The sequence below is a fragment of the Arvicanthis niloticus genome, chromosome 13, assembly GCF_011762505.2.
Source record: "Arvicanthis niloticus isolate mArvNil1 chromosome 13, mArvNil1.pat.X, whole genome shotgun sequence".
Classification (NCBI taxonomy): Eukaryota; Metazoa; Chordata; class Mammalia; order Rodentia; family Muridae; genus Arvicanthis; species Arvicanthis niloticus.
In genome coordinates, this window is record NC_047670.1 from 76649728 (window position 1) to 76673934 (window position 24207).

The window sequence follows — 24207 nt, forward strand, 5'->3', positions numbered from 1 at the left end:
TTTGGAATGTACATTCATTTTGTAGAGGACACAGGTCACTTTGTGTGTGTGTGCGCGTGTCTGTGTGACACAAGTCCCAGGTGAGAGGGCAGATTTTTGAGAGTTGGGAGTCCTCCTATCAAGTGGAGCCTGAGACTGCGCTCATGTATTCAGGTTTGTTTGGCAGGGTTACCCTGAAAACCATCTCTGCCATCCAGATTTTGTTATTTGTTTTAATTATTTCAAGAGTGTGCCTTTTAATCTCAACATTGAGCAGGCAGATTTCTGTGAGTTTGAGGTCAGCCTCATCTACAAATTTCCAAGGACAGCCAGTGCTTCATGAAGAAACCCTGTCTCAAAAAAAAAAAAAAAAAAAAAAAAAAAAAAAAAAAAAAAAAAAGGGGCTGGAGAGATGGCTCAGCTATTAAGAGCACTGACTGCTCTTCCAGAGGTCCTGAGTTCAATTCCCAGTAACCACATGGCAACTCACAACTGTCTATAACTCCAAGATTTGACACCCTCACATTCAGACATATATGAAGGCAAAACACCAATGCACATGAAATAAAAATAAATGAATAGATTATTTAAAAAGAAAACAAAAATTATTAATTTATGTATGTATATACTGCATGTAATTATTTTAGACTCAAAGTCTTTGTAGTCTAGGGCACTCTTGAACTTTATTTCAATTACCCCTAGTTTCAGCCACTACCCAGTATAATGTTGGTGTTGCAGTGTGTTTTTTTAAACACAGGTACTGCCTTTAAAAATAAGTCACTGAGGCCACCAATGGCTGAATGCATGAAGGTGCTTTCTGCTAAGCAATTGGAGCAGAACAGAGAGCTGACTTCGCAACCCCCTTCCACGGTAATAAAGCAAGCCCTCTCCCTATCGGGGTGCGGGCAAGCACTTGGAAACCCCACACTGGAAGGGAGTAAGGTTCTAGGCTAGCTTGGGCTACATAATAAGTTCCTGTTCTTGAAAGACCAAGTTTAACAACAACAACAAAAAGGTGACGGCAGCCCACGCCTTTAATCCCAGCCAGCACTCAGGAGGCAGAGGCAAGTGGGTCTCTTGAGTTTGAGGCCAGCCTGATTTACAGAGTGAATTCTAGGATAGCCAGCGCTACCCAGAAAAATACTGTCTACCCCTCCTCACTCCACCCCACCCCTCAAAAACAGAGAAAAAAAAAGTTCCATAGAGGACTTTTTGGTAGCTCAGGTTTTCCTCGATCTTTCAGCAACTCAATCGCTTCAGTCTCCCAAATACAGAATTACAGAGTAGTCACTACATGTGGCTGCAGAGGACTTTGTGGGACATAACTCATTATTATTATTATTATTATTATTGTAATCTTGGGCATGTTACTTCCCAAATTATTTTTTTTCCACTGAAAATTTCTGATGCTAAATATTTTGCTTATCATCTTAATTTTCGTTGTTTTTTGAGATCTTGTCTATGCTGGCTGCCCTGGAACTCACTATGTAGACCAGGTTGGCCTCAAACTCACAAGAGAGCCTCCTGCCTCTGCCTCCAAAGTGGGGTCTTAAATGTGTGCACCACGGCTGGCACTGAGCTTTGTCATAAGCAGTGTTAAATACCTATTTAACTGGAACATCCAGTACAGGTAGGCCAGCTGTCACTTCACATTCCCAAGGCCATCTCCAAAAGAGCAGTCTCAGTTCCGATCTTTAAAGTGCTTCCATTTTTTAAAGGAGGATCCAGCTCGTAATATAGGACACATTAAGTGCTTAGCTGTAGATAATGCAGTGACAACTGTATTAATTCCAAGTGCTAAATGTGGTGACACCCTTCAATGAGAAACTATCAAGGCTGCTTCCAATTAAACAAGGAAATAGGAGGCAAAATGGAGGACAGGGGATTGAGATCTTCAGCCTCTGTGATTGCAAAAGTAACTAGATTACCGTGTTTTTTTACTAAGAGGGGAAACGGACGTAGTTTAAGAGAGCTTGGCTTCACTAAGTTCTCTAGTCTGAGTTACTCTCAAAGCCGAGTGATGGAAGTGAACCCCGGCCCTCGGTTTAGCGTGTCTGGGGCAGCTTAAGAAAATGGCGTTTGCCGGAGCTTCCCGAAAGCCTTCCACATTGGTCAGCTCAATTGACTTGGGTTTTAGTGTGCCGTCACCGAGCTGTCGTCCCGCCCGCCGCCGCAGGGCTTCCACCCACGGCGAGGGGGAACCGCCCGCCCATCCCGGCAGGGGTGACATTCGAGAGGTGCTGTGAAGGGACAACTCGGACGGTCCCGGGTGACGCGACACCCCCGCCCTCCCGCGTCTCAGCTCTGACACTTGTGGAGCTGCAGGGCTCCGCTTAAGCGTACACCTAACGAGGGAAAGGAGCCTCCTGAGGAGGGCCAACATGGCGACCAACTCCTCTTGGCACAGCCCGGTTCCCTCCTCATGATGGGCGGCCCTGTTACGAGCATTGGCCAAAGCTAGAGGCGGTGCCACGCTGCCTTCGCTGCCTCATTGGCCTGAGTATCTGAGGGGGAAGCTTGTTCTCCTCTCCCCATTCCAAGTTCCAGCCTTCACCTTTTACTCGGCGCTTAATTGGTTGTTCGTACACGTCAATATGCGTCCTGTTCCGGCTCTTTTCAGTTGTCGTCCAATCAGAACTTTCTTAACTGCCCGCCTGAATTCTGATTGGTTGACAAAGCTTGATCCTATCCCATTCCGGTCTACTTCTTACTCTTCTCCTAAACGGACTTTGCCCAGGCATGCCCAAGATTCTGGTTGGTCGTTGTCCTGTCTTTCTTACCTAAGCTCTTCCTATCACCACCGCTCACAGAGCCCGCCTGGCGGTTGACTGGTTTCTCTGCAAGTCCATCTTCTTCTCATCCCGCCCATCACCACTTCCTGAGTCTCTAATTGGTTGTCAGAACTGAGAGGGCGGCCTTTCTGGGCGGAAACCAGGCACGCAACTTGGTCTTACACGCCTCAGCGAGAGAGCGAGTCTCGCCATTGGGTAGGCTGCCTGCCTTTCCTCTGCAAGTCCCTCCTTTCACCCTCCCTCATTGGGCGGGGCAGCAGATAAGGGGCGGGGATTAGGCCGGGCTTGTGGCGCGCTGCTCCCTCCTCCTTACCCCCCCCTCCCTGTCCGGTCCGGGTTCGCTTGCCTCGTCAGCGTCCGCGTTTTTCCCGGCCCCCCCCCAACCCCCCCGGACAGGACCCCCTTGAGCTCGCCCCTCAGCTGCCACCATGAGCGGTAAGGATGAGTCCACTCCAAGCCTAGGGGTGGGAGCGGAGTGAGGGGGCGCGCGCGAGGACCGACCGGGCGGTCCCCGCTGTGAGGGGGGGCGGGCGGGAGGCGGCGGCGGCGGCCTTGGTCCCGCCCGGGGCGGAGGGAAGGGAGGGAGAAGGGGCAGTGGCGGGGCCTCGGAGGAGGAGGGGGATGGGCTACCCGCCCCGGGGGAGGGGGCAGCGTGGCCTCGCCCGCCCCCTGCCCGCCCCGGCCACGGGGGACGGGCCTTACCCCCCACTACCCGGCCGGCCGCCTGAGGCTCCTCCCGTCGGGGGCTGGCGCCGCGGGGGCGGCCCGACCAGTGCAGGCCCCGCCTGGGCCAACCGCCTCCCCGGTCCGCCCTCCGGTCGCAGCCTGCCCCAGGCCCTCCCCCGCACCCCCGTAAATTTCCCTTCCCCCATCCGACCCGCCCTTGCCACGCCTCTCACCCCGAAACCGCCCCTTCCTCTGTGCCCGCCCCCTCAGCCCCAAACCTGAGTTCTAAGCCCTAGACCTTTTCATCCCCTTACCTGTCCTCTCAGATGTTTCCTCACCTCCCCTTATGATTTACTCTTTCTCGGTCTCTTCCTGTTATTGTTTACACTTGATCTTTCTCCATCTCTTCTAGTTCTAATTTTAGCACACTTTCCATCCACCCACATGTTGGGTCCCCTTTTCCTTCCAGGATGCTTTTTTTTTTCTTTTTGAGATAGGGTCTGTGTACTAGTAGTTACGATGCAGACCTCAGACTTTTAGCTATCTAGGTGCCTCTTCCGCCTGAGTGATGGGATGAGAGTGTGCCAACCCTAGGTGCAACTTTTTCTTATTTCTGAGACACTGCTCTCAAATTCCCTTTCTTAAAAGTGCTATTTGTGTTGAGATCAGTTCTTACTCTGTAGTCCTGGCAGGCCTAGAACTGGTAAAACACCTGGTTCATCCTTCCAAGTCTTGGGATTATAGGTGTGAGTCACCATGCCTTGCTTCCAAAGCAATTTTTGAGTCATTTCTGGGGTTAATTTGTGCATGGGAAAATAGTGACCTGTCTTGGACACCATTAAGCCATGTGCCTTCTCTGCATGCCTATGGCTTTGGCATCCCAGTTTACTATGTAGCGGAGAATTTCTTTGAACTCTTGCCTCCACTTCCAAATTCTGGGATTTTAGGATTACCACCATATCTAGCCCTATCTGGCTAATAACTTTTTAAAACTATTCTGTCATTGCTGATGGTCAAAGCCTTAATTTTAAATCTTACGTTGGTTGTTTTTATTCCCCTCCACTTAAGTTATTTGTTTTGTAATTATTTTTAGACCAAGATCACTCCATGGATGAAGTGACAGCTGTGGTGAAGATTGAAAAAGGTGTTGGTGGCAATAATGGGGGTAGTGGTAACGGTGGTGGTGCCGCCTTTTCTCAGACTCGAAGCAGCAGCACAGGCAGTAGCAGCAGCAGTGGTGGCGGAGGAGGGCAGGTGAGTAACTAATGATGGGGAAGGTGTTGAAAGGGTATAAATATTCTTAGAAACTTCCTTAACCAAAATTTCTGGGAAAAATCTCATTGGAAGTACGCCCAGAAAGATAGGTGATCTAGAGGGTCCCCAAATATGAAAGGTGGAACAGTAGACAGAAAGTGAGCATTTTGTTTCTGGATTTTGCTCTTTATATGCCTGCATTGTTGCTGTTTATCTGTTGAATACTGCCCCTAGGCCAGCTATTGGGTGCCACTAACTCCTTTCCTCTCTTCTGGCCAGGAATCCCAGCCATCTCCTTTGGCTCTGCTGGCAGCAACCTGCAGCAGAATTGAGTCACCCAATGAGAACAGCAACAACTCCCAGGGTCCGAGTCAGTCAGTGGGCACAGGTGAACTTGACCTCACAGCCACACAACTTTCACAGGGTGCCAATGGCTGGCAGATCATCTCTTCCTCCTCTGGGGCTACCCCTACCTCAAAGGAACAGAGTGGCAACAGTACCAATGGCAGCAATGGCAGTGAGTCTTCCAAGAACCGCACAGTCTCTGGTGGGCAGTATGTTGTGGCTGCTACCCCCAACTTACAGAACCAGCAAGTTCTGACAGGTCTACCTGGAGTAATGCCTAATATTCAGTATCAAGTAATCCCACAGTTCCAGACTGTTGACGGGCAGCAGCTGCAGTTTGCTGCCACTGGGGCCCAAGTGCAGCAGGATGGTTCTGGTCAGATACAGATCATACCAGGTGCAAACCAACAGATCATCGCAAATCGAGGAAGTGGGGGCAACATTATTGCTGCTATGCCAAATCTACTCCAGCAGGCTGTCCCCCTCCAAGGCCTTGCTAATAATGTGCTCTCAGGACAGACTCAGTATGTGACCAATGTACCAGTGGCCCTGAATGGGAACATCACCTTGCTACCTGTCAACAGCGTTTCTGCAGCTACCCTGACTCCCAGCTCTCAGGCAGGCACGATCAGCAGCTCTGGATCCCAGGAGAGTGGCTCACAGCCTGTCACCTCAGGGACTGCCATCAGTTCTGCCAGCTTGGTGTCATCACAAGCTAGTTCCAGCTCCTTTTTCACCAATGCCAATAGCTATTCAACAACTACCACCACCAGCAACATGGGAATTATGAACTTTACCAGCAGTGGATCATCAGGGACTAGTTCTCAAGGCCAGACGCCCCAGAGAGTTGGTGGGCTACAAGGATCTGATTCTCTGAACATCCAGCAGAACCAGACATCAGGAGGCTCACTGCAAGGAAGTCAGCAAAAAGAGGGAGAGCAAAGCCAGCAGACCCAGCAACAACAAATTCTTATTCAGCCTCAGCTAGTTCAAGGGGGACAAGCTCTTCAGGCCCTCCAAGCAGCACCATTGTCTGGACAGACCTTCACAACTCAAGCTATTTCCCAGGAAACTCTCCAGAACCTCCAGCTTCAGGCTGTTCAAAACTCTGGTCCCATCATCATTCGGACACCAACTGTGGGGCCCAATGGACAGGTCAGTTGGCAGACCCTTCAGCTGCAGAATCTTCAAGTTCAGAATCCACAAGCCCAGACAATCACCTTGGCCCCTATGCAGGGTGTTTCCTTGGGGCAGACTAGCAGCAGCAATACCACCCTTACACCCATTGCCTCAGCTGCCTCCATTCCTGCTGGCACAGTCACTGTGAATGCTGCTCAACTCTCCTCCATGCCTGGCCTCCAGACCATTAACCTCAGTGCATTGGGTACTTCAGGGATCCAGGTGCACCAGCTTCCAGGCCTGCCTTTGGCTATAGCAAACACCCCAGGTAAGACATCAGTTCTTTGCATTTCTCACAAACTATACTTCTCTGATACTGTTGAATCTAAAGGGGGAAATAAAACTTTCTGGGATGTTTCCTCAAGGCTAAACACCCAAGCAAGTTTAAAATGTTTTAGTTAAGACATTTGGAGCTGAATCAATAGAAATGTCTTCTTAGTTGACCTGATGAGAAAGGAACACTTCTGGGTAATGTCCTGTGGTCTCTACTTCCTAGGTACCACAAACTAAAGCTTGGTGTGCTTTCTGCATAGGGTCCGGTAGTAAGCATTTTAGGCCTTGAGATCCACATGGATTTTCAGCCATATTTCATATTCTTTTTGGTTTTTCCCCTCACCCAGCAGTGATAGGGATTGAACATAAGGCCTTCTGAATCTTATGTACACTAGTTGTTATATCTCTAACCTCTTCCTTGGTTTGCAATTTGTTTTCAGAAACATCCTTTTAAGAATGTAAAAATGGGCCAGGCGGTGGTGGCGCATGCCTTTAATGGGAGGCAGAGGCAGGTGGATTTCTGAGTTCGAGGCCAGCCTGGTCTACAGAGTGAGTTCCAGGACAGCCAGGGCTACACAAAGAAACCCTGTCTCAAAAAAACAAAAAACAAAAGAATGTAAAAATGGGTCCTGATAAGATGATGCATGCCTTTAATCATAGCACTCAGGAGGCAGATGCAGGTGGGTCTTTGTGACCTCAAGGCCAGCTTGATCTACATAGTTCCAGGATAGTCTGGACTAAGTAGAGACTCTGTCTCAAAACAAAGATTGTAAAACAGAGACTGGATGGCTTAGCAGTTAATGACTGCTCTTCTAAAGGACATTGAATTCCCAGCACCCATGTGGTAGCTGATAACTGTGACTCTAGTCCAAGGAGATCCAACTTCTCCCTCTTCTGGCTTACTTGGTCATTGTATGAATGTGGCGCATGGTTGTATATTTAGGTTATGCACATAAAATAAAAATAAAATTTAAGATAACTAGAATGTGAAACCCAGACTAGGATTGATGCTCAGCGGTAGAGTGCTTGTCTGGCATGAATCTAGACTTTGGATTCATGTTCAGCACCATACAAAAAATTATTATTTTATTATTATTATTATCATTATCATTATTATTTTGTTTTTTCGAGACAGGTTTCTCTGTGTAGCCCTGGCTGTCCTGGAACTCACTCTGTAGACCAGGCTGGTGTCAGAAATCTGCCTGCCTCTGCCTCCCAAGTGCTGGCTGGGATTAAAGGCGTGCGCCACCACCGCCCGGCCACTCAAGTCTCTTCACATTATTTTTAAAGTCATTTTAAAAAAATGCTTAGGGTTTTCTATTGCTTTTTTTTTTTTTTACTCTTTACTTTTGTGTTGAATATACAAAGGCATAAATCTAGAACCGAGATAAAACCCTTACTTCTGTCTACCATATTTTTTAGACTTTGCCCTGGTGGGTGGTAGTGAGGGAAGGGACCACCCTGTTAACTGAGGTTAGTTTCCAAATGCGAAATGATGTAAGTTCCTAGAGTTGTTTTTGTTTTTAACTAACCCATAGCCTTTCTCTTTTTTTAATCAATACCTTTTCCTTTTTATGAGAAACTTACTCTCTCATTTTGTAGTCTTAAACTTCACATGTCTTCCCCCTCACTCAAATCCTGAAACTTGCCTTGGGTGTGCAGGGGGCCAGCTTTGAAACACGGAATGTGGTTGGCGTCTTGGGAGTTCTAATAGTGCAGAGCTGGGCTTTGGCATGAGAATAGAACAGATAATCTTGATGTCTACAATTCACTTTTGAAAATTTCAGGCACTAAAAATAAAAATTCTACATCTGCCAAGTTTCATTGGGGTCAGGAACATGTTTTGTCTCACAATTAAGTTAGATGTAATACCAGCATTGGTTTGCTAGCAGTCTCACTCAAGTTGGGGTCAGATTGCTTAGACCTAGTTCATTTAAAAGTTGTGTTTTTGACTAGTGCATATGAACATTAGAAATCACATTTAGGTTATAAAATTTTTTTTCCCCTGAGATTTAGTCTTTTGTTGTTTAGACTGGCTTGAGACTATGGAGTCAAGGCTGGCTTCAAACTTATGGTAATCCTCCTGCCTCAGCCAATGAGTGTTTACAGATATGACATTTAGAATTAGCATTTTGTGCAGAAACTCATATGAGAAACATTTCAGTTTTAAGGTAATGTAGTTTATCAAATGAAACATGTTACTGAATATTTATCTAACACACTTGTTTATTGAAGTGATGGTGCTTTTTAAATGATGACTTCTGTTGAAAGAGAAGTTCTTTAAATATCAGCATTTTTATTGCTTTGAAACTCAGTGAGATATGAGAAGACAGTCTTCATTTCAATTGTTCCTATCTGTTTAATCCAATTGCTTTGTCTAAATGATGATATGGTAGTAGCACCATTCAAAGCACTTGGGAGACTGGAGGATTTGGAGTTCAGAATCATTTTCGGCTGTGTTGACAGTAAGTTTGAGACTAGCCCTGTTTTTCAATAACAGCAAAACTCAAAACAGACAAACAAAAATCCCTGAATAGAATTTTCCCCTTTTGAAGACCTGAAAATACCTCTATTTTTTTTTTTTTTTAATTCTCTTTTCTCCCCTTCTATTTCCAGGGTGTTATGTAACCCAGGTTGGCCTCTAGCTGATTTTCAACTCCTGATCTTATTGCTTCAACTTCAAAAGTTGCTATGATCATGGGTGTGTTCACAATACCCAATGAAAACTTACTGTAGAGGACTTTTTTTTGTTTGTTTTTTTTTGTTGTTGTTGTTGTTTTGTTTTGCTTTGTTTTTTTTCGAGACAGGGTTTCTCTGTGTAGTCCTGGCTATCCTGGAACTCACTCTGTAGACCAGGCTGGCCTCAAACTCAGAAATCCACCTGCCTCTGCCTCCCAAGTGCTGGGATTAAAGGCGTGCACCACCACCGCCCGGCTATTTATTTATTTATTTATTTATTTAGGCTGTGAGTTGTTTATGGAAACTGGACAGCATTACTTGTTATACAAGTTTGGATTCACATATCTAATTTTTGTATGTCTACCATTTTACCTATATGCAAAAGAAATGGTAGCTGGACTGCTTTGAAGTTTTTTTTTAAACAGGAAATACCTAGGTCACAACAAAGATTTGCCCTTTTTAAAGATTTATTCTTAGTTTAGTTTTTTTTTTTTTTTTTTTTTTTTTTTTTTTTGGTTTTTCGAGACAGGGTTTCTCTGTGTAGTCCTGGCTGTCCTGGAACTCACTCTGTAGACCAGGCTGGCCTTGAACTCAGAAATCCACCTGCCTCTGCCTCCCAAGTGCTGGGATTAAAGGCGTGCACCACCACCGCCCGGCTATTCTTAGTATTTTATGTGTATGAATATTTTGCATGCAAGTCTGTGTACCACATATGTACTTGGTGCTTGAGGAGGTGGTGAGCATCCATGTAGATTCTGTTTTTTTAAAACAGCAGGAGCCTTTAACCATGGAACCATCTCTCCAGCCCCCCAAAATTTGCTTTTTAAAAGATGAGGGAACTTATAGCTGGCCAGGGTGATGCACATCTTTAATCAATGTGCTTGGGAACCTGGTAAATCTCTTGAGTTTGAGGTCAGCCTGGACTGGGTGGGGTAGTGGGAAAAGAAGGGAGAATGATTAGGAACTTATTTTAAGTTTGTACCTGTTCTTCCCTTAGCCGCCCTCGTCCTACATACTATTGAACATGAAAATCCAATAGAGATGCCTGTGTTTTATTTAAGGAGTCCTCTTTGTTGTTTTTGCTTTTTTAAGACATGGTCTCTATATAGCCCTGGCTGTTCTGAACTCTCTCATAGAGTAACTCAAAGAGATTTGTGTACCTCTGCCTCCCTACCCTATGGATTAAAACCATGTATCCAGTGTGATCTGTTTTCTTGACTCTTTTTCTCTCTTCCTCTCTTTTTTTTAATTCGTATGGGTGTTTTCCCTGCACGTATGTCTGTATACTTTAAAGAGTATTGGCTGCTTTTCCAGAGGTTCAGTTCTCAGCACCCACATTGCAGCTCCATTACTCCAGTTTTAGGTTATCCGACACCCTCACAGACATACATGCAGGCAAAACACCAGTGTACATTTAAAAAAAAACCAAAAAAAAAAAAAAAAAAAAAAATTAATGCTTTTATTTTGTTTGTCTCAGCACCATGTGCGTGTGTAGTATCCACAGAAGCCAAACTGGAGTTAAAGATGGTTGTGAGAAATCATGTAGGTACTTGGAATCCTGCCTGATCCCTCTGGAAGAGCAGGCAGTTTTTTAAAGAATCAAGCCATCTCTCTTTAGCCCCTAAAGTTTGGTTCTTTAAGCCTCCATGTTGTAGCTGCTAAAACGGTAGAGGTTGGCAATACAACCTAGAATATAGAAGAGTTCACTTTAGTATTTCTGTTTGTGTACTTATTTTTGAGAAAGGATTTTATTATGTAGCTCATACTGGCTTCAGTGGTTATCCTTCTGCCTCAGTCTCATGGGTGCTGGAAATAATTCACTTTGTTTGTTTGTTTTGGGGCAGGGTGTCTCTGTAGTCCTGGCTGTCCTAGAACTGTATAGATAAGGCTGGTCTTGAACTCACAGAGATCTGCCTGCCTGTCTTCCCAGTGTTTGGATTGAAGGAGTATACACCACCACACCTGGCTTTGAGTACTATTTCTACTTCTGTTTATTGTGCTTCTGCTGTGAGAAGAGAATGAATTGACACTAAAAGTACACAGTGACCAGGAATGGTGGCTCGGCTTATAATCCTTGCAGTTGGGAAGTTGGGGTTGTTTATGACACTATCTGTGTGACTCATTAAATTCATTGTGGACTGACCATATTCCTGCCAGCTGCACTTTTTGAGCATTGGAATTATAGGCAATCAGCATTATGACCTACATTTTCTTTTTTGTTTGCTTGTTGTTGTTTTTCAAGACAGGTTTTTCTCTGGAGCCTTGGATTTCCTGGAAACTCACTCTGTAGGCCAGACTTGGCCTCAAACTCAGATCCACTTGCTTCTGCCTCCTGCGTACTGGGATAAAACATGTGCCTTTTGTCTTTATATTCATGATAAATGACAAAACTCAAGCCTTAGTTAGGGAACATTAACAAAACTGAAATTAATATTTAGATTTGATGGAAAGACTTCCAAAATATCTTCTCTATGTTTCTAAAATTCATAGTCACTTCTTTTTCTCTTAAAAGTCTGATAAGTTAAAAAAACCACTGTCTTATTTAGTCATAGTGACATCTACTGGTGAAAGTCATTAGCACCATTTTGCTGATTGCTGAGCTCTAAAGAAAACTACTACCTATTTCTTTGAGGCAGATTTTCAATTAAAAAAAAAAAAAAAGTAGTATACCAAAGAGAAAGTTACAGTCTAAGTGTTTTTAACTTCAGAGAAAATACAGAAGATATAAAAGGGAAAGGGGAAAAAAAGTTAAGGTTTCTCATCATGCTTACTAATTCAAGTATTTTTTCTGTACATGTGCTTGACAGGATCTCACTTTATAGCTCAGTCTGGTTTCACTATCCTCCTGCACCTGCCTGGTAGTGCTGAGATGACAGCCATGTTCCACTATTCCAAGCATGGATTTTATTAGTTGTAAACTTAAAATTTATTTTATGTGTATGGCTGTTTTGCCTGAATGTGTATTTGTATACCCATGTTTATATACATGGGTGCTGTGTACCAGAGGAGCCCAGAAGAGGGTAGGATATCAGATACCCTGAAACTAGAGTTAAAATGGTTGTGACCTTCCGTGTATGTGCTGGGATTCAAAACCAGGTCCTCTGAGTAGCCAGTATTCTAAGCCAGTTCCAAACTCTCCTAATGCTGCAGTTCCTCATGTTGTGGATTTATTATTTTCATTACTTCATAACTGTAATTTTGCTACTGTTATGAATGTAAGTATCTGTTTATCTGATGGTCTTAGGCAGCTCCTGTAGAAGGGACCCCAGATTGAGAACCACTTCTAAGTCTTCTCTCCTTCTCATGGTGAGCTTCCCCCCTTCCCGCCCCACTGGTCATTTGGTGCATGCTTTTAATACTAGTATGAGGGAAGCAGAAGCTGGTGAATCACTAAGTTCCAGGCCTCCATATTGAGATCTTGTCTCTCTGTGTGTGTGTGTGTGTGTGTGTGTGTGTGTGTGTGTGTGTGGAAAGAGAGAGAGACAGAGACAGAGACAGACAGACACAGAGATACACACAAGAAAGGAAGAAAGAAAATTATGTGTACTTGTATGCCTACCTCTTTCTGTTTACATGTGTGTGTGAGTGCAGGTGTTTGTAGAAGCCAGAAGGTGTTGGATACCCAGGAGCTGAAGTTACAGACTAAGGTTGTTAAGAGACCTACTATAAGAGCTAAGTCCTGGGGCTGGAGAGATGGTTCAGCAGTTAAGAACACCAGCTTCTCTTCCAGAGTTCCTGAGTTCAATTCCCAGCAACCACATGGTGGCTCACAACCATCTGTAATGGGATCTGATGCCCTCTTCTGGTTTGTCTGCAGACAGCTACAGTGTACTCACATAAAATAAAAATAAACCTTAAAAAAATCTAAAAATAAATAAATAAACCACAAAACCATACAGAGATCCATCAGCTTCTTTCTCCCTGGTATTGAGATTAAGCATGCATCCAGCCAAAGAGCCAATCTTAAGTAGATGTAAAATACATTTAAATCTGTGCATCAAGTGCATGCCTGGTGCCTGCAGAGATCAGAAGATAGGGTCAAATCCCCTGGAACTGAAGTTACAGACAATTGTGAGCAGTCATTACACTTATCCACTGAGCCATCTTTTCAGGCCCCATGCCTAGCTTTTTTCTCCTTAGGATGCCCAAATGTTTTCTTTTTTGTGTCTCAAAAGTCTGTGCATGCTGGGCGGTGGTGACGCACACCTTTAATCCCAGCAATTGGGAGGCAGAGGCAGGTGGATTTCTGAGTTCGAGGCCAGCCTGGTCTACAGAGTGAGTTCCAGGACTACACAGAGAAACCCTGTCTCGAAAAACCAAAAAAAAAAAAAAAAAAAGTCTGTGCTTATTCTACCATATATTCTCATCCATCTTCACATTTGAGGGGTTGGGGTTTGAAGAAGAGGTTCTCACTAAGTTGTCCATTCTGTCCTCTGACCTCTCAGGCACTCTGTATGTATGTATGTATGTATGCATGAGTATGTGATGCTCAAACATACATGCAAGAAAGGCACTCTTTCTTGCATAAGTACCTTCATAAACAAATCTAAAAGTACCTTCATCAGATTACCTCTGTAGACAACTCTGTAGGTTTTTTTCTTGTATAATACTTGATATGGGAGAACCCAAGCACAGTGGGACCTGGGTCTCCAACAGGTCTCAGCTGATGAGTATGGTGTAAGCAGGATGACCAAGCTTTGAAGATTAGGCCAATCCTGCTTCTTGGTTCTTGCCTTGCTCTGCCCTGACTTCCCTCAGAATGGAGTATGGCCTGAAAGTTGTAAAAACTATTATTAAAAGGGGTGGAGAACAGATTCCAGTATGATATTGATGTCATACTGTCTTCGTATTTGTCATGGGTATTACTGTTTAGTCCAGGTTATTCTGGAACTACTATGTAAACTTAAACCTGTAGTCCCTTGGCAGTCCCTCAGATATTTATTTGATAAGCCAGAAGATTGCTTGAACCTAGGAGTTCAAGTTCATCCTGGGCAAATATAGCAAGGCCTTATATCAGATAAAATAAGAGAGATAGGGGGCTGGAGAGATGGCTCAGTGGTTAAGAGCACTGTCTGCTCTTATAAAGGTCCTGAGTTCAAAGCCCAGCAACCACATGGTGACTCACAACCATCTGTAATGGGATCTAGTGCCCTCTTCTGGTGTGTCTGAAGACAATGTACTCAAATACCATAACATACATAAATTGGGAGAGACAGAGAGAGAGAGAGAGAGAGAGAGAGAGAGAGAGAGAGAGAGAGAGAGAGAGATATCTTGAAGAAATAGTGTGTTATGGGCTATCATACCATAAAATAAATAAACCTTGAGAGAGAGAGAGATTGAGATTGAGATTGAAATTGAAGAAATAGTGTGTTATGGGCTATTGCGATGGCTCAGCAGGTAAAGGTACTTGCTGTCAAGGCTGACATCCTGAGATTGGTTCCTGGAACTCATGTGGTAGAAAGAGAGCTGATTGTCAGAAGTTGCCCTTTGGCTTAGACATGCATCTTACACACAGTACTCACGGAAGAACTGTAATTAAAAGTTTGAAAAGAGAAAGGATGGTGCTATGGGTGTGATGTATCAGTGAGATTTTCTTTTAATTTAATGTAATTTAATTTTAAAAAATTTTTCTGGATATTTAAGACAGGGTTTCTTTGTGTAACCCTGGCTCTCCTAGAGCTCCTTCTTATAGACCAGCCTGGCCTCAAATTCCCATGAGGTCCACCTGCCTCTGCCTTGCAAATGCTGAGATTAATAGCCTGTGCCACCATCACCTGGCTCTGCAGTGAGATTCTGTAGCTGCTTTGTCCTGCCCATTGTCACCTTTCTCCTTTTCTTTCTACATCAGGTGATCATGGAGCTCAGCTTGGCCTTCATGGATCTGGTGGTGATGGGATACATGATGAGACAGCAGCTGGAGAAGAAGGAGAGAACAGCCCTGATCCCCAACCCCAAGCTGGTCGCAGGACTCGACGGGAAGCATGTACATGCCCCTATTGTAAAGACAGTGAGGGAAGGTGAGTTTATTTTCTTGAATATAGAATTTTCTTTTTTTTTTTTTAATAGAAATAAACAATGAACATAGAAATATGTGGAAAAGTGTATAGTTTTACTATTTAAGACATGGGAGAGGGCTGGAGAGATGTTCAGTGGTTAAGAGCACTGACTGCTCTTCCAGAGGTCCTGAGTTCAATTCCCTGCAACCACATGGTGGCTCACAATGTTGGGATACCATGTCTTCTGGTGTGTCTGAAGAGAGTGACAGTTGTGGTCACATATGTCTGTAATCCCATGTTTTGTGATAGACTTTTCCCAGGGAGGTGTAACATATACATGTGTCTATTTAACCCCAGATAGGGAGTATATAAAATGAGGGTTTTGGCACCAGATATATAAAGTTGAGGACATGACCCTGACCACTCCAAGGTGTGGTTGAGGGGAAGATAGGAGGTAGAGTACAGCCAGAGGTACTGAAGAGTCCAGAGCAAGGAGAGAAAGTAGTAGACTAAATAATAACCAGTAAATTGGACCTGGCCATAACAGGAGAGAGAACAGGGTAGAAAGTGAGAGAGACATATAAAAAATGAGAGACAAGAGAGCACCTGTCTAAATGGCAAGGTTTTGTAGGAACGATAAACTTAGGGAGGGAAGATTATAAGCTGGAAAAGTTTATGGTGGTGGTCAGGGTGAGAAGAGTTAGGATGGACTTTAACAGGTATTTGCAATATATATTTTTTAAATTTTTTATTATTATTTATATGAGTACACTGTTGCTGTCTTCAGACACACATCAAAAGAGGGCATCGGATCCCATTACAGATGGTTGTGAGCCACCATGTGGTTGCTGGGAATTGAACTCAGGACCTGTAGAAGAACAGTCAGTGCTCTTAACCATTGAGCCATCTCTCCAGCCCATGTTGGTTTTTTTTCTGTTTTGGTTGGCTTTTATTTTTTTGAGACAAGATCGCACAATTTGACCTCTCTTGCTTTAGCCTCCCAAGTGCTGGGATTAAAGACACATAGTCTGCCAAGCTCAGCAGCCCTGCCTCAAAGTTCTCACTCCTTACACACACACACACACACACACACACACACACACACACACACACACACACACACGAGAACTATGTGGGGGGTTTGAGGAGATGCAACTTATAAGAGAGCTTGTCTTGATTATAATTTCAAAGGCAGCTTCAGTTACATAATACATTGTCACAAACAGAACAAGGATCTAGGGGCTGGAAAGACGTCTCTGCAGTTGTTCTTCCACAATACCTGAGTTCAGTTCCTAGCACCCATGTCAGTAGCTCATAACTACCTGTGACTTCAGCTACAGGAATCTGGTGCCTTTTCAGGCACCTGTATTCACATGCACACAACCAGACATGGACAAATCTTTTTTGTAAAGGATTTATTTGTCTGGGTGGTGATATCCTTTAATCCCAGTTCTCCTGAGGCAGAGGCAGTTGGACCTCTGTGACTTTGAGGCTAGCCTGGTCTACAGAGCAAGTTCTAGGATAGCCAAGGCTACACAAAGAAACCGTGTCTCAAAAAAAAAAAAAAAAAAGAAAGAAAGAAAGAAAAAAAAAAAGAACTAAAAAAAAAATGTTTTTGTGTATTTGTATGCAGTTAATAGGCCAGAGAGGACATTACCGCTTCTGAATCTGGTGGTGTGGGTCACTTGATTGTGGTTGCTCTTCCAGTCCTCTAGAAGAGCAAAAGTACTTGTAACTATTGAGCCATCTCTCTAGCTCCCAATAAAAATAAAAGTTCAAAAAACACAAGCTAGGTGTGGTGGCACATGCCTTTAATTCCAGCTCTTGGAAGGCAGAAGCCAGTGAATCTCTGAGTTAGAAGCCAGCCAGGGCTACACCGAGAAACCCTGCCTCCAAATACAAACAAAACAACAACAACAAAAGAAAAACAACAGGGGCTGGAACAATAGCTCAGCAGCTAAAAGCATTGACTGCTCTTCCAGAGGACTGGTTTAGATTCCGAGTACCCATATGATGGCTCAGAACTTGACCTATCCTTCTCTGAACTCAGTAGGCACCAGGCGTGCTGTGGTGCACATACATGTATGCAGGCAAAATATTCATAAAATAAATGAATCTAAAATCTAACATTTTGATTCCCCACCCACCCATACATATACACACAAAGAGACAGAGCTTCTCTGTGTGACAGGCCTGGCTGTCCTGAAGCTTGGCTCTGTAGACCAGGCTTCTCTTGAACTCACAAAGATCCAATTGTCTCTTTCTTTGGAGTGGCAAAAATAATAATGCCGGGCAGTGGTGGCGCACGCCTTTAATCCTAGCACTTGGGAGGCAGAGGCAGGCGGATTTCTGAGTTCGAGGCCAGCCTGGTCTACAGAGTGAGTTCCAGGACAGCCAGGACTACACAGAGAAACCCTGTCTCAGAAAAAGAAAATAATAATAATAATAATAAGTTCTAGTAACAGGTATGATGGCACACACACCTTTAATCCTACCTAGCTTTATGCAAGCCGAGGCAGGTGGATCTCTTGAGTTCAAGGCCAGCCTGGTCTACTTACCGAGTTGTAGGACAGCCAGAGCTACAGAGAGAGACCCTTTCTCAAAAACAAACAAACAAAAGAATGGGCTAAGTAATTGCTTCTCACACTTCTTGGTTCCTAAGTTTCTATCTCCAGAGTAATAAATCACTATGTTCTCATTCTTAGAGGCTCTGGAGATCCTGGCAAAAAGAAACAGCACATTTGTCATATCCAGGGATGCGGCAAAGTATATGGCAAGACCTCACATCTCCGGGCACACTTGCGCTGGCATACAGGGGAGAGGCCATTCATGTGTAATTGGGCATATTGTGGGAAGCGCTTTACACGTTCGGATGAGCTTCAGAGACATAAACGTACACATACAGGTGAGTAAGACTCGAGGTAAAGGGAAAATAATAGACAAGAAAAGAAATGATGCCTACACCTATGAAGCCAACTGAAATCCCTGAACAGCGTATATGTGACTCTAACTGTGTCTCCAAGAGTACTTGAATTAGTCTGGAAGGTTTTAATAAGGAGTTCAATTTTAAGAAGGATTTTGAAGGACACATATCAACCCCAACTTTGTTCTGACTGCTTTTTGGCTAATTTACCTTTTTTTTTTTTTTTTTTTTTTTTTAATCTAGGAGAGAAGAAATTTGTCTGCCCTGAGTGCCCTAAGCGTTTCATGAGGAGTGATCACCTGTCAAAGCATATCAAGACCCACCAGAACAAAAAGGGAGGCCCAGGTGTAGCCCTGAGCGTGGGCACATTGCCCCTGGACAGTGGGGCAGGTTCAGAAGGCAGTGGCACTGCCACTCCTTCAGCCCTTATTACCACCAATATGGTAGCCATGGAGGCCATCTGTCCAGAGGGTATTGCCCGTCTTGCCAACAGTGGCATCAACGTCATGCAGGTGACAGAGCTGCAGTCCATTAATATCAGTGGCAATGGTTTCTAAGATTAGACACCCAGGGCCAGAGACATATGGGCCAATACCCACCAAGCCTGGGATGCAAGGTAGCATGGGTCCAAGAGACATGTGGAAGAGAGAGCCATGAGGCATTAATGTGCTTGGTGGTAGGAAGAATTGGGAGATGGTACAAAAGAAGAGATGGGATCGTGGCACCCATCTATGTCACTGGTGACTCCTTGAAAATGGAAAATATTAGTGAGAATTCTGTTGGTGCCACCCTTTGATCAGCATTTATCTCATCCCAGGTTCTTCTTACATGTCTTACCCCAGCCTCCTCTTCCTGTTTTTCCCTCTTAGCTCTCCCATGATGGATCCCCCCACCCTTTTCCTAAAGCCATCATGCCTTGATAAATATATATGATCATTGAAATACTTTTTAACAAAAACAGATTCTATATTATATATATATATATTAAAAAATATATAGAGATGCTTTCACAGGGGCTGGCTGGGAGGAGGAAAAAGACCATTCTGTGACCAAAATACCTTGGTCTTTTTTTCTTTTCTTTTCTTTTTTTTTTAATATTGCCTTATTTCTCAATGGCTGAGCCTTATCATGACACATCAAGCTTTCCTATAAATGTTGTCCTGGCATCCCACCAGAGTAAGCATTCATACTCCTGCTTTTAGTTCATATATACATATATAATGTGTCTTCTTTCTTAATTTTGTTATTTTATTTGGGATCAGCTCCTTGCACACCTTTCCTGACTCAATCCTTTTTGTCTCCCTTTTTCTCACATAATCACTTCCTGTGTTGTTTTTGACAGTGATTCCTGGATTTGGCACTTCTGTTGATATTTTAAAGTCCTTAGTTCGAGCAATGGAGTGGAAAAGCCTTGAAGTGTAGTCTGATGCTTGAAGTAGCTATGGAGGGAGTATTCAAAATACTACTGACGCAGGCACCTTCTTAGTGCTGGAGAGTCAAAACTGTCTCCCTTTATTAGCTGTTCTAAACATCAGAAATCAGAAGTCTTTCTATGGAATTGTACAAGAGACCCTTTGAAGGAGATACACTGTCAAAATGGTCAAATAGTAGGCAGCAGCTTTCAGTATGAAAAGGATGTTCTCAGAAAAGGAAATAACTCATAGTCTTGGGTTCAGAAGTTAGTGGAATTATTCAGATTTCAGTATCATTGTCTTCCAAATAGCTCAAAGCCTCAGTGTATGGGCTTCTGAGTTCACACTCTGAAAGGAAGCACACTTCCTCTCTTGAACTTTTCTCTAGTTCCTTTCTGTTAATGTTTTCATGTTAAGGAGCATCAGCCAGTGAGTCTGTTTGGACTTTTCATTCTGTAGAGTGCAAAACTTATGCTAGTGGCAAAAGTGGTTCTTTTAAAAAAAAAAATGTCCCCCTTAACTCTTCCTTAGATGTACTTGGGTAGTTCCTGTGGGAGAGGGAAGCACACAATCATGGGAATGAAAGCCCAGAACAAAAGAAATCTTGTCTTACCACTGTGGATTATAGGAGAAATCGGGAGAAATTATCCTGCTTTCTCTGTGGCCTGATTCCATAAGAGACTGATCCAAAAATTATATCGGCAGGGAAACTCAGTGTATTTGACACTGAGACTTAAATGCAACCAGAATTGTCCTCAAGGCCAGCCATTAAAGCATTGTCTCTCTTGACCTTCTGCTATCTTGTCAGAGAGCTTTTCACTGTGAGGAAGTATGGAAGTGGTTGAGTGTATGTGTGAAATCTATTAGGTTGGGGATAGGTTTTCTGTTAGCCAATATTTAAAGAGACCTGCAATAAAAAATTACCCTGATCTGATAGAGAAACTAAAATGTTTGTGTACGATTGCGTGTGAATGTGTTCTTGCCTGTATATATCTACATGCAGATGAGAGCTTATATTTGAAATTGTTGAAAAATAAATTCAGATCGAAACGCCTTTCAGGTCCATTATCTAGAAATTGGTCATAAAACTTGGGTATGTTTCTAAGGTCAGTTCTCTGCTTATGCTAAATCGGTTAACAATTACGGGGTGGGGGGTATCCTAGTGCACTTTCTAAAGAAGAAACTATTTTTGTGTTTGAAAATGAAATCAACATCCAAATCTATAGTGGATTCCTTATTCTAACTTCTCTATCTTGGCTACAAATAAGATTATAGTGTTATTATACATTTTGTGTAAATTCCATCTAAACTAGGTTCCTGATAAGTTTATGGTATTGTTAGCTTGAAATATTAACATTAGTTTATCCCATTTGGTCCTTTCTGTGCAGACTTAATACTGTTATCAAGACTCAGGAAATATTTCAAGGGACTGTCCCCAAATCACATGTTATTAATGTTGAAGTAAAAGTTATCTGTCCTCAGCCACCATCACACCTTTTATTCCTAAAGAAAAGCAGAACTGAAACTGTGTTATTTTACAATTATAATCATGTACTTTGGCGTCTGGAGGAAGAGGGCAGGATAACTCATTGGAGAGTGCAGTATTTTGCTAGAAAATTTCAAGGAATAGAATCTTGTTGAGTATGAGGTGATTAGATATAAGCTGGCTCAGTGATGCTGAGGAGGATGAGCCTTTAGATAAGTTATCTGATGATGATTTACCCTCAGCCTCTGCTACATTAACATTACCATGAATTAATTCACATCAGTTTCTTTCTGCTTTATAAATTTTCTTTTGTGGTGTCTTATTTGACCATAAAATGGAATCAGTTTCTGCGCTTGTCTCCCTGTCTATGAGCCACTCGGCCTTTTTCACAGTTAAGAAACTACATTCCTCTAGCCAAGGTCTCATGACTGAAAAATAACCTTTCCCCAAACTTTTGGCCATCAAAACTTGATATAATTGGCACGAATATTGATTCTAAATTCTTTTCATTGCATTTTTGTTGTTGGTTTGGGTTTTTTTTTTTTTTTGTTTTGTTTCATTGAGACAGGGTTTTACTCTGTAGCCCAGGCTAGCCTGTAATTCACTATGTAACTCAGACTGGCCTAAAACTTTTTTTTTTGAATAATTTTTTTGCCTCCTAAGTGTTGGGATTACATGTATATGTCACTGTGTCCAGCCTTCATGATTTTTTACTTAATTTTAAAAAAATTGACTGCACCTTGCTAAGTGGTGGGTTACCACCAATGTAGTAATCTTATTTTTTGTTTTGAAATAGGTCTTTTTAGGTACTCTTGGCTGGTCTGAATTTATATGTAGTCCAGGCTGCAGAGATCTGTCCACCTTGGCCTTTCAAATGTTGAGGTTACAGATATGTGCCATCACACCCAGCAGAAATAGTAATCTTAAAGCATTCGTTTCCCTTGTCCTAGGCTGCCCATTTGTATTCATCTACAAACTATTCGACTGTGTCGTCTTTTTCCTAGAAAGGACCGACTCACCATTTTCATTTTCCTTCAGGGACCTCCTAATTGGCACTCTTTTGGGGGTGCTATTAAAAACGCAATATAATGTTTTTTTCTCAGCCTGGTCTCAGAATAAATAGACCCTTTAATCACAGAAAGTATAGACTGAAGTATGGGATGAAGGTGTTACAATTTGGGGAGGGTGAGAGACTAAAGCTGTAAATTACTATGGCTGATTTATTTCTACTATATACATATATTTTTTGCTTTTGTATATCCTATATAGAAAACTAAGCCTTGTATTTTTTTAACAAATCTGAAAAAGCACTATGAACTGCAGGTGTTTGACTTTCAGAATATATTTTGTATTGTTAATACTTCACATTATGTGAATACTGGAAGCTGCGGTAGGCTGCAATAAAATTGGATACTTTTTGAGGGGTTCTTTTGGAGGTGCTAATCAGGCCTCTGTTATACTTTGAAGGAGCCCTGGTGCTACATGATTAAAGTTTTCATTCAATTTTAAGTGCCCTAATGTCTTTTTGGACCTTGGGATCAGATGAGAAGTGATTCAGAGATCAGGTACCGAGGAAGTGACAGTAATGTCCCTGCCTCAGCTGAGGGCCTCTTTGCATGGTTTTACTTTCCATAGACAAAGTTGGATGGATAGCCTCTTGGGGTTGAAAGGAGAATGTTGGAAATTGCAGAGTTTTGTCTTCTCTTAGAAGAGCCAGTAACTTACAAGGATAAAGGTAGCAGCGGTTGCTTTGGGAGGGTATGGCACTTTTCCAACCCGGAAAACACTGCTTCGAAAGCTGCTGATAAAACATGGGCAGGTTATTACTTTGGTTTAGAAGACCATGTGCCTCTCTTGGCTCTGCTCCGGGGCCACAGATCTCATCTGGGAGAATGAGCAGACCAGCTTTGAGGTTGAGCTGTTTCTTTTCTTTGTCTGCCTTCCCTAAATACCATCCCAGAAAAGACATTAAGCAGCCTTTATTTTCAGTTCCTACTCCCTTTCCAGACTTGGCTCATGTGTTGTGTAGATTGAAGACTGGGAAGAGAGAAGAGGGCTGTCTTTGGCTCCATTCCTTTCCTAAGTCACTTCTCTGACTTCCCAAACTCAGAAGGACTTCTCCACAGCACTCATTTGAGAGCGTCAAGCTTTTTCTTTTTTCTTTTCAATTTGCCCCTTCTTTATCAGACAGCCCAACCTTCCTTGTCTTGGCTAAGACAGTACAGGGACTCATCTGTCCTTCAGCTCCTCTAATTCCCAGCTCACTGTGCAGGCAGAGGAGCATGGCAGATCAGGCTGGGGCTGCAGATGAAGACTTGAGGTACCTTTGCTTGCTTGTGTGCTTGCCTTCAGGAATCACACTGTGCCTTCTCCACTAGGGAACTGATTCTGTCTACACAGCTTTTCCAGTAACTGCTCTTGAAAATTGTGGATAATGGCAATTCTTCATATTTCTGATGACTCTTTTCTCCCAGTAACATCCTAATATCCCTTACCTAGCTAAAGACTAGGCACAAAGTCAGAATATGTTGATAATGATCTGAGGAAGCCAAAGGCAGCTGCCCTAGGGCCTGCTTCCCTCTCCCAAGTCATCCCAGGGCAGAGGAGTAGTGCTCCAATCTGGTGCCTAAAACCAGTTTATCTTTCTCAATACTGGCAATAACCAGTCTCTGTACCACTGTTGCCTTTAAACCTTTTAATCTCACAATGTTTGTTGTGGGTTCCAATCCAGTTATCACCAGGGCTGTGAGGGTAAATACTTCTAAACAGTCACTCACCTTGTTCTCTGCCCTTACTCTTGCGTATGTATGATGTTAATCTCTTGTCTTCCTGCTCCTTTTGTATCTTCCTCGTCTCTCTCCCCCTAAATTTGTCCCTGGGTGTTTTGGGGATCTCAGTATCTTTTTCTCTATATCTCTATCAATCTCTCTGCCTTTTGTACAAAGATTAGTTTCAATGTAGTCTGTAGCTCCTTTGTAAACCAATTAAAATTTTTTTTTAATAAATCATGTCTCTGGTGTATTGAGAGGGTTGGGAATGGGGTACATATGACAGTTTCCTACTTTGAATCCAGCGTGTTGCAGCTGCCTACACTACATTGTGCTCCCATACATTTTATTTAGTGCACTTACTCTACACTTTAATCTTAGATGGGTTCACGAACAGAACAGTATGCTTTGACTACACAGAGATGTAGTGGACTTCAGGGTTGGCCGTTCATGTC

General features: G+C 43.2%; 1 protein-coding gene across 3 annotated transcripts; it reads left to right on the forward strand.

Annotated features, from left to right (window-relative positions):
* Positions 1–3100: 3100 nt before the first annotated feature.
* On the forward strand, positions 3101–23989 carry Sp1 (Sp1 transcription factor). 3 transcript variants are annotated; one of them, XM_034516242.2, is made up of 6 exons: positions 3101–3206; positions 4531–4691; positions 4971–6483; positions 15016–15184; positions 17869–18068; positions 18330–23989. In XM_034516242.2, the coding sequence occupies exons 1-6, from the start codon at positions 3200–3202 to the stop codon at positions 18641–18643; spliced, it is 2364 nt and encodes a 787-aa protein (XP_034372133.1). In that variant the 5' UTR covers positions 3101–3199; the 3' UTR covers positions 18644–23989. The 3 variants fall into 3 exon arrangements, with proteins under 3 accessions (XP_034372133.1, XP_076768271.1, XP_034372134.1); XM_076912156.1 differs by having other exon boundaries at positions 5115–6483; XM_034516243.2 differs by lacking the exon at positions 3101–3206 and adding an exon at positions 3751–4031.
* Positions 23990–24207: the final 218 nt, after the last annotated feature.

What these genes read in the sequence shown, in the direction of transcription:
- Sp1 (XM_034516242.2), top strand. An exon ending in GTGGTGGCGGAGGAGGGCAG is followed by an intron (nt 4,692 to 4,970) that starts GTGAGTAACTAA and finishes TCTTCTGGCCAG; the next exon opens with GAATCCCAGCCATCTCCTTT. An exon ending in ACATAAACGTACACATACAG is followed by an intron (nt 18,069 to 18,329) that starts GTGAGTAAGACT and finishes TTTTTAATCTAG; the next exon opens with GAGAGAAGAAATTTGTCTGC.